We start from the raw sequence: 15,237 nt of genomic DNA on the forward strand, positions 1-15,237 counted from the left end.
AACTGGTTTGGAACTTGTTGGCTAATTTCAACCAGTGCTGGCAAGGGAGCAGTGGTGAGAAACACAGGCAGTCCCTCCAAACTGAGTGATTGCTGTTGACAGGCAAAGGCAGTGAACTCAGCCTTTCTCCACAGAGACACCACTTGGCTGGTTGTGTATTAGCTTGTTTGCCCAGTCTAGCAGACCTGGGAGAAAGCTTGGGACAAAATGCTGGCAAGAGGGGATAGGGATTGCTGACATATATAGGATGGATGAATGAAGCAGTTTAAAGCCCTAATCTACAGGAGAAAAATCTCCATTCATTGTGGAACACTTAGTTATAGAGGGCAGTGTTGTATCGCGGTCCAGGAGGGTGGCACAGGCCGGCTGCCCCCCTGGACCAGGTCTCTGGTTCGTGTAAATCCCACCGGATCCGGGGCGAGCGGCCCCCGAGGTTCCGTGGCATGGCGGCAGTCTTCAAACCACGTCAATTCAAGAAGGAATATAGTGAGACTAGGAAAGAACTGGACTCCATCTCTGTTCTGCTAGAGAGGTTTATTTTGGGGTAAAAGGGTGTCTTGGTTTGAAAGACAGGTGTCTGCCAAGAGAGGTTGAACCTTCCCCTAGAGCAGAGGATGTGATTTTCTTCCCCTCCTCCCTCCGAATTATTTAATTTTGTAAATCAAGGGCTTTCAGGCAAAGGTATGGGAAAAAGGAGTATCAGTTCTTTACTCGTATCTATAAACAAACAATAACAATAATAGCAAACCACAACTAGAACCAGAAAACCAAACAGCAGATAATGTGAGCTGCTGAACCTTCTCCCGTGTGGTGTAATCACGGTTGCAAGCAGCAGGGGCGCTGTTGAGCTCCCGGCCGGGCAGGGCAGGTGCGATGACTCCTGAGCGGCGGCAGGTGGCGCTGTGGCGCAGGGTCAGGTCACCGTTCGGCAACTGCAATGGCGGATGGGCTGAGAAACACGCAGCGCAGCAGGAACAGCTCAGGGCAGCAAGGGAACAGGGCAGCAGGAGCGGGCGCTCTCTCTCTCTCTCTCTCCGGCCAGCGAGAATTTCTGCAGTTACAGCAGACGCCGCGGTCTCGTGCGGCAGAGGGCAGGCGGCAGGCAGCAGAGGCAGCCGGACTCTCCCGGCAGCAGCCACGAGGGAACGCAGCCCGGGGGGGGGGTGGGGGGGAACGTGCCCTTCCCCGTGAGGAGAAAAGTTGAATCAAAGCTCACCCAGCCAGGAGGGAAGAGAAGCAGGGCACCGTTGGATTTCCTCTGGTAGCAGCTGGAAAGCCAAGAGCCAGCAGCCTCTACCCTCAGCGTCCGAACCACAAGAGTCAGTTCCCAGGACCGGCTCTCCCCCACCTTGCCCTGCCCAAACCTAGCCTTTGTCTTTTTACAAAAGGCTTGATCGCTCTGAACATCGGGCCATTTGTTGCGTAGCAACAGGAATGGGAAGAAATTCTCAACCCCCGACAAAGGGGAAACGGGGTAAAGGGGTGCAGGGAAGGAGAAGGGAGAAGGCAGACAAGGCAGGTAGGAGATGCTAGCAGCCCAGAGATGGAAGACCTCAAGCAGATCTGGACATCTCCTTATAAAGGGTAAGGAAGGGGAGGGACTGTCTCCCCTAGAGCCAGTCCTGGGGAGTCTGAAGGGAAGACAGGCATAGGGAACCCACCAATAGATTTCAGGGTACAGCAGAGCATATTTCAAAATGAACCAATGGTATACAAAGCAGAGGGACAAAGGAGCACATGGAATCCTAAAATCCCACGTTGCTACAATTCCCCATTTCTATATATATAAAAGAAAAATGAAGCAGTTGTTGAGATACTATCTAAATTATACACAGTTTTATCTATTGGTTTGAACCCAGAGGATTGTTTAAGGGGATTTCAAAATCAAAAACTGAAGTCATTAGAGTCCATATATGTTGGTATGCATTTCCCTTGGCTGCTGGTAGGTTTCTTCTAGTTGGAATGTCTTTGCAGCAAATTGGCAAAGCTGGACAGCAGTTCTTGGATGGCAATTGCTTCTGTTGCTGATTGGAACACAGACTGCTGCTTGAGCCAATAGGGAAAGATTCTTTTGCTTGGGAAATAAAACTCAGAATACAATTATTACTTTTTGAACAGCTGCTAGTGTCTGATGGAAAACACTGGCTACTCACAATTTACAAAAGCATTTCTCATTCACCCATCATTCTTCTTGCCAGCCTACAAGGCCAGGCCGGCTGTGCCCCCCTCACCCCAGCACTTCCGGTTTTGGCGTGGGAATTTAGGGGTGGGATTTTCCCACGCTTCTCCGCCCTGTGATGTAAGGGGGCGGAGTGTGCTGACGTGTGAGGAGGGGTGGAGCCTACACAGCCAGGAAGGACTGAGCATTCTGGGAAGAAGGTCTCGGAAGCATGGCCTCCGCCATCTTGAAAGTGAGCCTTGATGTTATGAGGCTGTTTAGGGAAAGAGAGGGTAGGAAAGGAGGGTAAGGTATGAGGGCTTAGGGTAAGGGCCAGGATGAGTTGATCAGTCTCACTCTAGCAAGGGAAAAGGGGGAGCTGGCGAGGCGCCCGGGAGAATGGTAGCAACCTGGCGTCATTTGGATGGGATGCGGCTGGCAAGCTACCTCTTATCAGGGTTAGAGGGAGAAGGAAAGTAGGGAAAGGAAAGTTAGAAACGGGGGTCAGGAAGGGGACTGATAAGGGATCACCTTGCAGCCCCCCAAAGGTTGAAATAAAATATTTTAACTCAAAAAGAGGGGATAGAAGTTCGTTCCTTTTTGAGGGAGAGATACCTAGGGGGCTCCCACCTCCCCACGGTACCTGCCCTTCAAAGCTCACTTCTGCCTAACTGCTAATGGAAAACACAAAAAATAATTGGCTGGGAAATAAGGGAGATTTGCTGACTGCTTAAAAACCTGGGAAAATAAAAACGCGACCTGCACTCTCATTAAAATAAAATCCTTAACTAAAATTTGACACGAAAAGAATAAGGGGGTCCCTTACAGCCTTAGCTGGTCACCCAACTCAAAATTACAAGCAAAATCAGCAAATCTGCCCGTCCCCTGTGGCCTGCTCCACAGGCATAACGGGTCAACCTGGTCCCCGCGGTTCACAGTCCGGCCCGCACTCTTCACCTAGCACCTACGGTTCCCTGTAACCCGGTTCCCCAGTTCCAAGTTGAGCCTTATTCCTCTCAGCAACTAAATCCAGCTTCAGAGAGATTCCTGGGAATTGCAGGGACTTTCTTATAAAAGTCTCTCCTGGGTGGTTAAAAGACTCCCACCACTGAAATCGCAGTTCCTCGGAGGCAGTAGATGTGAAAAAGCCCCGTGTGGAACAGTGGAGCAGCTCCAAACACAGCATCGGTCCAGGCGCGGCCCCGCCCACCGTCCTGCCGCGCGGTGACCCAAGATGTCCACCGCCACGTGGCTCCCGCCACCAAAATGGCGGGCGCCGTGTGGTCTCGCCGCAGCGTGGTCTTGCTGCTGCATGGGTCCAGGGCGGTGCGTGCCGCACCGGGCGGCATTTCACCGGCGGGGCTGGTGGTGGTCTTCCCCGGGCAAAGGCAGCGGCTCGGCGCCGGCTCCCACCCCGTCCCAGGCCCCCCGGGGCCGTGGCATGGGGTGAGCAGCGGCGGCAGGCGCCTAGCGCCCATGGCTCAGCGGCGGCGGCAGCAGCTCTGGCACGGTGGTTTCGGCGGCGGCAGCGGGCGAGCAGCCCAGGCCCGCTGCAGCCGCCGTGGCCGCCCCACCCCGCATGTGGCGCCAGGCCACCCCGGGGGCTCCACTGCCCGGCGCGGCCTGTCGCCGCTGCAGGCGAACTCGCGTCAGTGGCTTGAGGCTTCAGCGCGGCAGGAATCCAGCAGCATGCAGAAGTGGCGAGGAGTGGCAGGAAAGCGGCGAAACGGTGAAAAGAGCGGCGAGATGGTTCTTTCACGGTAAAGACAGCTATTCCAATGGAATTTTCCCAGGTTTCGGCACCATTTGTTGTAACGCGGTCCGGGAGGGTGGCACAGGCCGGCTGCCCCCCTGGACCGGGTCTCTGGTTCGTGTAAATCCCACCGGATCCGGGGCGAGTGGCCCCCGAGGTTCCGTGGCATGGCGGCAGTCTTCAAACCACGTCAATTCAAGCAGGAATATAGTGAGACTAGGAAAGAACTGGACTCCATCTCTGTTCTGCTAGAGAGGTTTATTTTGGGGTAAAAGGGGAAACGGGGTAAAGGGGTGCAGGGAAGGAGAAGGGGGAAGGCAGACAAGGCAGGTAGGAGATGCTAGCAGCCCAGAGATGGAAGACCTCAAGCAGATCTGGACATCTCCTTATAAAGGGTAAGGAAGGGGAGGGACTGTCTATCCTAGAGCCAGTCCCGGGGAGTCTGAAGGGAAGACAGGCATAGGGAACCCACCAATAGATTTCGGGGTACAGCAGAGCATATTTCAAAATGAACCAATGGTATACAAAGCAGAGGGACAAAGGAGCACATGGAATCCTAAAATCTCACGTTGCTACAGGGCAGTCATTATTTAAATATGTGCAGGGATACTGATATATCCCAGGAAAGGGAGAAACCGATAATTAGGGAAAACCTGGATACGTGTGGTTTCTTCCCTGTGCCAGATGATCAGCACAATGCATCCATGTCACTCAGCTGTCTTCAGCCCTCAGCACAGGACACAAAAGATGCTTAGGTCTCCTGCTGGCCCCAGTGCACAGGGGCACATTTCACCCAGTGAGACGGAGAGGATAATTGAGATGATTGGTTCTTTACAGATCTGCTAGACAGGTCCATGTGCCACAAGACTCATAAACTGTCAGACTTCTGGGTGCAAATCAACCTTCAGGCACTTTGTCAAAGGCACCATCTCAACGTTTCACCTTCCTTTGGCTCCATTTTAAGCTACAGGCCCCCAGAGGTCTTGCCATGACGCCTAAGTCAGCGTTTTCAGAGCAAATGAATCCCTGTGGCCATAGCTAAGAGGTGCTGCTGATCTATCACTGAGAGAGATGTGCTCAGAAAGTGCCAGGAAGGCTATCTGTTTTGCCCAGTTGTGTCTGGCCTGAAGCTCTCTGGGAACCAGATCTGACTGCACATTTGATGTGTGTTTGTGTAACTGATGTGACATATGTCTTGTATGGTACTGGGGTAAATTTTTAAACAAACAGTATATTGAGAGAAAGCACAACCATAAAACCCCAAAGGCATTTGCTTTCATGTTTCAGCATACAGTGGTTTACTTGGACGGATAAGCAGATGGGAGGGGGAAAGACAGAAATAAGTTTGACCACTGAAGATGCTCTTCTGAAGGTGACCTACCAGTTGTGGGGTTTGCTGGTGCTGTCGTTACTGTTGTTGCTGAACATGCCATCACCCCAGATCTTTACCAGTTAGAGCAAGTGTTTTGCTTTAAACTAAAAGGTTTAAGTTAAAAAAACCCCAACTTTACATTCTAATGGTTTGATTTAGTCATTACATGAAATAAGAAGGATCCATGAAACAGCTTGCTGTGAAGAACTTCTTCATATTAGCTGCAAAGTGTGACCCTCTGAACATTTCTTCTGAGAGTTTGCTGGGTTTAATTCAAGGGTGCACTCCAGGTGCTCAGTACCAGAGATTCAAGTCACTATGTAAATGTGCTGTTATCGCTGCTGCAGGAACCAAAAGCTGCAAAACCTGATGCCCCTGTAAGAGGGCAAATAGTCTTTTCCTAGTCTTTTCCTCTAGAGAGGTGAGGCACAGAGAGAGTGATTTGTCTGAGATTTATCAGAGAATCTGGGGAAGTCTGGGGACCTGAAGCCAGGAAGCAGAAACTTCACAGGGTTCTGCTTCCTCCTGCTGACTGCTTCAGCTATTTTGCTACTGTTTTGTCCTCCCAAAGTGGCGAGAAGCTGCAGCAAGGAATCCCAATGTACATTTCCCTCTGTCTTATCTCAATATTGGTTAGTCACTGTAGGTTTACCTACTACAGTAGCCAACAGGGCTGTGCTAAATAGTATGTCAGTGAAAGCTCTGCAAGTGCCATTTAGCAAAATGCATAGATAGTGACCCAGATTCTGTGGCTTTCTATACAGGGGAGAGTGTAAATTCCTATTGTATATTGATACATAAAAATAAAATCCGATGTAACATTTGATTAAAGACTTCATATTTAACCCAGAGAAAGAATATGCTACATGGGTGGCATGCTAGTGCAAAGACTAGCATGCTAGTGCAAAGACTGGCGTGCTAGTGCAAAGACTGGCGTGCTAGTGCAAAGGTGCAGCCTTGGATAGAAACACCTCACACCCCTGAAAACTCTATTATTGACGAGCACATCCCCCTGGTCTTGCTCAGAAATAAATCTGAAAATGGTGTTAGACAGGGGTGCACCTAATTGTCCCTGCTCACTAGTAGTTGCCATCCAGCTGCTCATCATTCCCTGGGAGTACAATCATTGGTGGCACCTGAGTTCTTCTAAGTAGAGGAACTGCTTTGCTTTTGGGGTCAAGCACAGGACAGCATGGCCTGCCCTTGACAGAGTTTGCCTCCAGGCACTGTCCTATGCCTGCAGTGCTTTTGTGACTAAAGGAGCATATTAAAAATGTGGGCTCCTGGCATGTGTAAGGGAGGCTGGAATCATCAAGGGAAAAGCAAAAACCTGATCTTGTGTGAAGAGACAAAGAGCACAGGGGAGAAGCACAGTGCTGCTAGCACTGGAAAGTAGTTTTGCCAAAATCTTTGGCCAGCACCAGAAATCAAAAAGCAGTGATTGGAGCTGTAGGTTTCCAGATGCTGTTGTTTTTGGCCTTGCCCTTTAGTAGATGACAGTAAAGAGAGAGAGCACTAGAGAGCTCTGACTACAGTTTAAGTAATTTTGTTGCTCCCCTTTCACTGAGGTCTGTTGTATGTATGTAGCTGCTGTTATGGCTATGCGGCAGAAGGAGGGTTCAAATGCCTCAGGATTTTAACCTGTGCCTATATGGGCTGGATTTGGGATTTCTGAATCAAAGGCTAGAGTGCTGAGCTGTGGGAAGGAGAGTTGCCGTCTTCTTGTGGCCAGTTCAGCAGAAATACTGAACATCACTCAACAGAGCCTAGGACAGGCTGTACAAGGACTACGCCCAGTCCAGGCAAGCACAGAGTTCTTTAAACTTTTCAGGGAAAAGCCCCCTCTCATATCTCCCAGTATAAATCTTTCCCCTTTGTATTTCACCACCACTTTGTGAGGTAGAAAAAGAGCAGCGTAATGTATTTACAGATGCTGTGTGAACGTACTAAGCACAGAGATTGACAGGGTTTACTTTCTCACATTTCAATACAAGCGTCAGAAGAATGAGTAGGAGGCAAATTACCCTGGTTCCCTCGTCCTGCACCCCGACTCAGTGTGTGTATAGTATATAGTAAGTTACCTCCGATTCCTTTTAGGTTAGGATTTTAAACAAGAAGATTGATTTTAGCGATATTCAGTCCCGGTGTGGTTCCAGAGATAACATCAAACATTCTGCAGGGGGAGGAAATGTAAGTAGTATGGACACTCTGTGAATAGGCACCTCCACTGTGGTGACCCACCTTGCACAGCCAGACCCCTCTGTCTCCCTTCCTCTGAGCACCACCTTCCTTCTCACTGCTGTTTCACATGTGAGTTTGGTCTGGTAGTTGTGTGAGTCTTGTGTATGCAGCAGTGGCTTCGTGATCTTTCCCCACAGGGCACAACACATTTTCAGAACTTGGACAGGGAAAGGAAATGGTAAAAGAAGGGTTATCTCTAAATGCCCAAGGGTGCTGACTGTAGAAGTGCAGTGTGAGCCAAAATGGTTCAGTGCCTTTCTTTCATGGTAGCAGCCCAAGAAAGCAATTTCTAGAGAGTACAGCTCACAGGGAGACTCCAGCCTCCCATTGGGTATTTTTCAGTGTACCAGTCCTTTCTCAGCTAACCTTTCAATTATATGCATTCAGCAGAGTGGAAGCAGATAAAACAAAAGGATAAAGAAAGCTCAGAGAAGAGAGTGTGAGTGCTGATGCCACAGCATTATTGCAGTATAAGAAACTGAGGTGGCCCAAGATTTGACCAGACACCTGCTGGTTTTATTGGGCACACTGGAATAGCTTAAGGTGGCTACAACTGTCTTGATGGAAATGATCACCCCTCAGATGGGAAGAGCTGATGGTGTGGGCATGTCTGTTCCAGACAGGTTCAATACAGCCACCAGTGCTGGCTTAAGTCATTGATGGTGGTCTGAGCAAGCCAGTGACATTGCAGTTACCATGGAGCTCCTGTCTGGCCTGAAGGGCTGTGACTTCTTGAGGCCTGCTACCTCAGTGCCTGTGGCTGCGGGCTGCATCTGGGAGCTGTTTGGGAGTGCAAGCAAGGCAGAAATGTTGCTCTGTGGCTGTTCCTTAGCTGGGCTAAGCATGGCCATGGCAAGGTGTCTGGCAGCAGGGCGTGGAGCAGCAGGAGGAGGGAGGGTGCTGGTGCTGCTGCTCTCCAGTGAGCACTGAGCCAGCTGGCTGAACCCCAGCCTGCCCAGGTACAGCTGCAGGAGGCACATGTGTAGATTACTCAGACTCTCCATAGTGGATTGTCAGGAAATGCATAGCATAGTTAGATGCAGAAAAATATAAAACAGATGGTAGAGAAAAAAGCCGGTCACCAAAATATCCTAGTTGCCAGGATGCATAATCAACACAGAAGCAAATGGGATGGGTCCTGCTGTTTGCAGGGCTTTGGAGCACCCACTCTGAAAGGAGGAGGCTCAGAAACATTTTAGAAAGAACCCACAAGCTGATTTCCTTTTTCCTCCTTTTTGTTTTGCTAATAGTAAAGCTTAACCCAGCTCTGTCCTCTCCCTAGGTGGGAAGAAAGCTTGCTGTATTAATCCAGGTGTTCCCTCCTTTGTGGCATGGTCTGTTTTCTGCTAACCATTTCTCGTTTTCCAGGGGTTTGTAGAAGCTTCTTGCTCCTTCTCTGCAGGGCTTGGCTATTTATTTTATTTTATTTTATTTTCATTCCTGTAATTTGTGCATGTGTGCACTTTTGATAGGTACAAATTGTAACCAAGAAGATCGACTTGAGTCATGTAACTTCCAAGTGTGGCTCGCTCAAGAATATCCACCACAAGCCAGGTATTGTAGGAATTTCTGGGTTGTGGGACGAAGCAAAGACCTAATACTATTATGTGAACTTGAAACCATGGATCATACCAGTCTCTTTTGCAGTCAAAGACAAAATACTCTTTGGTAATAAAAATACATTAAACTACTTAACTAAATATATAAAGACATAAAGGTATGAGACCACCTAGTTTAGAGAGGTGATAAAAAATTAACGCCAAAGGATGATGCTCTGGCATAATATTGAAATACAGACTGAAGTCAGTGAAATATTTCCATGTGTGCTTAAATCCCATGAAAACCAGCAGAGCTGCAGTACCATGAAAACCAGTAGTACTGCTTGCAGTTTAAGTATACGTTGAAGGTTTTATACTTTACTGAACATGCAGAGCATTATTCTGTGCTTCTGCAAAACCATTAGATCTCACCTAAAAGGGAAGTAATGTATTCACGTGCTTCAGGTCACACTTTCTCCTGCACCATTTCAGTTTCTTAATCTGTGTTTCCTTTTCCTCTGTAGGAGGTGGGCGTGTGAAAATTGAGAGTGTGAAACTGGATTTCAAAGAAAAAGCTCAGGCTAAAGTTGGTTCACTGGAAAATGCCCACCACGTACCTGGTGGTGGTAACGTCAAGGTAAAGGAATGGCTGTCAAAGACTGCCATTGTGCCCCTGTCCCAGTGAAATTATTAGAGCTGTGAATTCAGCAATGGCTCTAAGTTGAGTAGGAAACATCTGTATGTCCTCTTTCAAGCACACTCACATACCAGTTTGTTTCCTTTGAAATTTGGAATGACCAATCTCACATCCGCATCTAAGCTGAGAGTGAAATGTCCTGTAGTTTGTGTACTTTCCTTTAAAGATAACCTTTGTTTGGGGCTGTTGGACAGCATAGGTATAATCTGAGATGAAGACTCCATTGTGAAACAGGAGGAAAACATCTTGAAAGTAAGATCACTCCCACAAACATTTGAAAATACAGATTTTGAAAAAAATCACAGTGCCCATATAATGCTTATGAAATTGGTACAGGTAGGAGCAATGCTACTCCTCATTAAAGCATCTATCAGAGACAGAAATGGCAACAGAATGTAACATAGTAAGCCAGTAGTTACTAAACAAGATGAAAAAATGTTCGGTTTCAATTTTCTAAGAAGTGGAGAAGATTCAGTCCTTCTAATAATTTTTAAAAGTAAGCAAAATGATGCACAAATTATGTATAATGAGATAATTTGATGAATATATAATGTGTGAAATTCTTTACTTTCCTGGAGCAGATTGACAGCCAGAAGCTAAACTTCAGAGAGCACGCTAAGGCCCGTGTCGATCATGGGGCTGAGATCATCACGCAGTCACCAGGCAGGTCCAGCATGGCCTCGCCACGCCGACTCAGCAACGTCTCATCCTCTGGAAGCATCAACCTGCTTGAATCACCCCAGCTTGCTACCCTTGCTGAAGATGTCACGGCAGCCCTTGCCAAGCAGGGCTTATGAATTTGTTCATTTTACGTTGTATGAAGTAATAATATTTAGGCATGAGCTCTTGGTAGGAATGGGCTCAGAGCAGGTGTTACATTCATTCTTTACCATGTCTAAAACTAAATCACATCCCAAGACGTGTAGTTACCATACAGTTTAAAAAAAAAAAAAAACAGAAAAAACCCATAATTCCATAGATGCAGAAATTGGCCTGACCTCCATTTACAACAGGGAGACACTGGCTTTATGTGGGTATACAGCAGTATGTTACATTGGACAATTATTGTTGCTCTGCTCTGTCTTGCATGGGGTACTGTACTATGATAAAATGCATTTTTACCTTTCATGTGCCTGAAGGCCATCCACCTCTTTCTGAAGAGCCTTGTTAATATCCCAAGTTGCTCATTTCACTTTTTTTTGATAGATAGAGAAATAGAAAAGTTGCTCATTGTAAGTTATTACAGGTTAATTTAACAGTCTGCTTACCAGATGGAAGGGCATATAGGGAAATTCAACTTTAATTTTAAAAATAAGTGTTACTTTGTATAAATGGGTAGAACAAAAGTTGAATTAAGTTATTAACATTTTTTTGAACCTGGTTAATTATGTCAGTGTATAGCTGAAAAGCCAATAAATTATTTAACTAATAACTTAAAATAGTAGCTGAAAACATTTGAATCTTGCTTTGGGAAGTGACATAAAAAAACTGCTGAAAGCAAGCACTCATACCCCAACAGATTTGTGTCTGATTAGAAAAGTTGGTTAAGCAGCTTGATTTGTGTGCATACCACTGGTTTCACATCCTTTCCATCTGTTTGATACAGTATTATAGATATATATATTTCTCTGTGGCCATTTGTGATACACTCTCCTCATCTATTTGAATATTCTACTTCTTTATTCACAGTATCTGTGTCTCTTGCACCCTTTGGTGTTGCAATTTTAGGTATGTAAAAGTAGATGTTAGCAGGGATTTTTTCCCTATTCATAAGAATACATTTTAAAAAGATGAAAATTGTAGCATGAAGTTGCTTTCTGTAACAACTAAAAGCTGTGACCCTGTTTTAGTGACAGATGCAAGTATATTCTGTGATGCTAGAAAAAGGATTCCTTCCCTCTTCCCTTCCCTCCCTTTCTTCACAAAGGAATGATTTTTGTGGGGTCCAGACATTTGTAAAAGGGTCTCCACAGATGGCTGCATTTGGACTATGGATTTTTTAAAAATCCTCTATAGTTTGGTTCTAGTTTTTCTTTTTTTTGTCTTCTTCTCTTTCTCTCTGTCTTTTTTTTTAACTCCCACAGTATCAGTGAATGTTTGACTTTTTTTTTTCTTTTGCTAAAGTTGAAACACTGTAAAAATATTAAGATGTTGTTTCCACTCCTTTAGTGATGTCTCATGTGTACAGTCAGGCACTCAGATAACAGTCATAAACATAGCAGAGATGCCTTTAAAATATAATTTGTGAATAAATAAAAATTAGCTCCCCAGTCTGGTTGCCATAGCGATTAATCAACTAAATGGGGCATCTTAAAATCTGAGAAAAGTGGGATTTTATTGACTACAAAATGTATAAGAAAAAGTGTGCATGAAAGATAAAAGGCAGAGATACACAACCAACCCATCTAGTGAAGGTACCTGAGAGAACACTGGCACTGAGAGAATGCTGGTGATGGGGGTGATCCTCAGCAGCAGATAATCACCTGCTGATGCTCTATGTACATGAGATGTTATGAAATGACCAGTTTACATTCTTGCAGATTGTTTGATCTTTTCCTTTTGAAAACTCTTAACTAAACTTTGCACTGTCAATTGAGCTATACTTGATACATAGGGTTAACAATGTGTTTTGGAAACTTTTGATCTGTTCTTTTTCCTTCTTAATTTTTATGTGTGTGTGTGTGTTGGGATTTGGACTGAAAAGACTCAGATATTTTTATTTCTGGGGAGATTCTAATAAGTAATGGTCCAGGATTACCCATAATTACATTCAGGTAGTAAATATTCAGTGGACCAGATTGGGGTTTTGGCTAAGCTGCCACAGCAGTACAAACACAAAACAGAGTGGTTAAATCTCTCAAACTTTTACTGAATATGAACTTCTGACAGCCCCACGCATGCAAAAAGCTCTGCAAAAAGCTTTTTCACAATATAAAGTACCTAGCACTGTTTATAAGTCAGTTATTTCATACAAAGGACAATGAGTTTAGAACCATCCGAAGTGCAATTGGAGGATTCTGATTTCTGCCTTGTATTTGTTACACTTTTGCTTAAAGTAATCCTAAGAATTCACATGGTAACAGTGTCAAGTGAGGTGTATTAAAAGCTTCTTCCCATTTTTTCAGAAAAACAACAGACAGAAAGGAAAACAAACAGTATTTGTATCACATTGCACTGATCATGCTATCAATTAACACAAACTAGCCTTGCAGTGGTGTTTTTTTTCTGTGCTTTTTGCCATTGTGGGAGAGAAACTGAACCTCTCCTCTCTGAAGCTGAGCAGCAGCTCATGGGAACAGTGTTAACCTGAGACTCAAGCATTTTTATTCTGCTTTTAAGATTGACATACTCTAGAAAATTAAGCTTAGTTAATCCACCTATGAGTCCAAAGTTAGAGCGGTGTAACACACCAAGTCATTTATTTCATGCATTAAAATGAGCTTTCTTGTCTTGACTGAAGCAAAGACCTTTGTAATCATAATCATCCTTCCATAGAAAGAATCCTAGAACGCTGTGGAGTTAGATGAAAAGAAATTAAGAATTTTGTGCTTTTAAATAATAATAAAAAAACCAAGTTATGTTACATGACTCTAGATGTTCACTGAAAAGCTCATATTAATCTTAACTTTCTCAAGAAGAGTGTGTGTTTTAAAAACAACAGTTTGTAAATATGTAATGCCCACTAAAGCAGATAGAGCCAGCTTCCTGAAAAGTGCATCTGTTGTGTTTCTTTTCCACAGGCATGTTGAGCCAGCAGGTTTGTTGGGTGCCTGAGACCCAACTCTGTAACAAAGCAGAGATAATCTAGACAAAAGGAATGGTGAGACCTTGTTTGGGTACCTAGGGGAGCACCCCAAACTGAATAATCCATTGAGTTGTAGAGATAAAAGTGTGCTTCTGACTCATCTGCAGGGTTTTGTTTCTATGTAACCACAACCTGAATGAAATCAAAGTTGTGCAAACCTCCGTCCAGCATCAGCAATGGAAAAACTAATCCTGATGAGGGAAATTACGAGCCCACAAGGGCAATATATATTTTCACTGTACAGCAGTAAATGGAATTATTCATTCAGCCCTCTACTGTGGTACATTAGTAACCTCATTGGGACTGCTCATACATCTAAGTTTGCCTAAATACATGACTCAAAGGGAGTCAAAAGGTAGCCTGTGTTGACTACCACATGAGCAGGAGTTTTTTCCATGCTGGACTAAATACTGTTTGAAACCCAAGTACATGTCCCTTCAAATGTAAATGCCTTGAAGTGTAGATCACATTTGCTGTGAAAATCAGCAGAGGTAGATTTCTAGCCTAGGTGTGTATGAGTTCAGCCACTAGTCAGATTGCTAAAGCAGCTCCCTCTGTGACTCCAGCAATTCGCACTGCAGGAAGGTAAATTAGTTTCATGCTTGGAAAAGTGAAGCATATAAAAGCCACTTCAACTTTAGCAAAGAGAAAAAGCCAACAGATAAACATGCTGTATGCTGGGATGTCAAGAATACAGTCTGCTGTTACAAACCTGTGTTTTTTCCAATAATTCTAGAGCCTGTTACCTAAAAGAGGCATTTCTTGAATGGCTGGTGGTAGGTAGTTCATGTTTTTCAATCCAATTTGCAATTGTATTTGTTGCTGTATAGTGATTGTTTTGCAAAATAAACTCGCTTGTCATCTAATTGCCTGTGTTAGCTTCCTGTGTTTGTGATCTGACTCCTCCTGAATCCAAGCCCTGCACAACCAGCACCTGCTAGTATTGCCCTCAGTCTGCCCAGGAACAGTCACAGTGGATCCAGTTGTATTGTCCAGCTAATCCCTTCTAAACAAAATGATTGGGTTTTATGGCTTGCATCCTCTTCTGGGGGTCAGTATCTCCCTGCTGTGTGCAAATTTCTTCTCAAGGTGATTAGACAGTGGAACTGGCTGCCCAAGAGAGGTGGTGGAGTCACCATCCCTCGAGGTGTTTAAGAAAGGCCTTGGATGTGGCACTTGGTGCCATAGTCTGGTTGACAGGGTGGCATGGCACCATAGGTTGGACTCGATCTTAGAAGTCTTGAGATGATCTGCCAACCAAACTGATGCTGAGATTCTGTGGATGCCAGGTCCTTGACTGAGGGTGCCATGCAGCAGTGCAGTGGGGCCCGGGCATGGCAAGCCCTCAGCATGGCAGGGCACAGCCACACATTGGTCCTCAGAGGCCCTCGCACACCAGGGAAATGGCGGCCCTGGGCTGCCAGCATGGCGTGGCTGCCTCTGCCCATCCGCCCCGTGAATTCCCACAACCCCCAGCCAGCTGGGCACAGCAGAATCACGTGGACTGGGCTGGGGTGGTGAAGGCGATGGGAATTGGGGGGTGGGGATGATCTTTTGGGGCCATCTTAGAAACTAACGGGGAAACAGCACAGACTTTGAAGGATGCTTGGAGTGTATCGTTATGGATCTGTGGTGGATGCTCAGTCTCAGCCTGAACTCAGGCTAGCGGGAGT

The 15,237-nt window shown here is 45.7% G+C and overlaps 1 protein-coding gene across 9 annotated transcripts in view; it reads left to right on the top strand.

Annotated features, from left to right (window-relative positions):
- MAP2 (microtubule associated protein 2) overlaps positions 1 to 14,430 on the top strand; it is a 241,230-nt gene extending 226,800 nt beyond the window's left edge. For 7 of the 9 annotated variants that reach the window (XM_085065656.1, XM_085065658.1, XM_085065659.1 and 4 more), the window contains 4 exons: positions 7,381 to 7,473; positions 8,997 to 9,078; positions 9,587 to 9,699; positions 10,341 to 14,430. In XM_085065656.1, coding sequence (XP_084921782.1) covers positions 7,381 to 7,473; positions 8,997 to 9,078; positions 9,587 to 9,699; positions 10,341 to 10,556 — 504 coding nt within the window. In that variant the 3' untranslated portion in view covers positions 10,557 to 14,430. The remainder of the gene's footprint in view (positions 1 to 7,380; positions 7,474 to 8,996; positions 9,079 to 9,586; positions 9,700 to 10,340) is intronic. The other 2 variants (XM_085065664.1, XM_085065665.1) reach the window with 1 other exon arrangement.
- The last annotated feature ends 807 nt before the right edge of the window (positions 14,431 to 15,237 follow it).

The sequence above is a fragment of the Lichenostomus cassidix genome, chromosome 7 (genome assembly GCF_008360975.1).
Source record: "Lichenostomus cassidix isolate B80296 chromosome 7, HeHo_3.0, whole genome shotgun sequence".
Lineage (NCBI taxonomy): Eukaryota > Metazoa > Chordata > Aves > Passeriformes > Meliphagidae > Lichenostomus > Lichenostomus cassidix.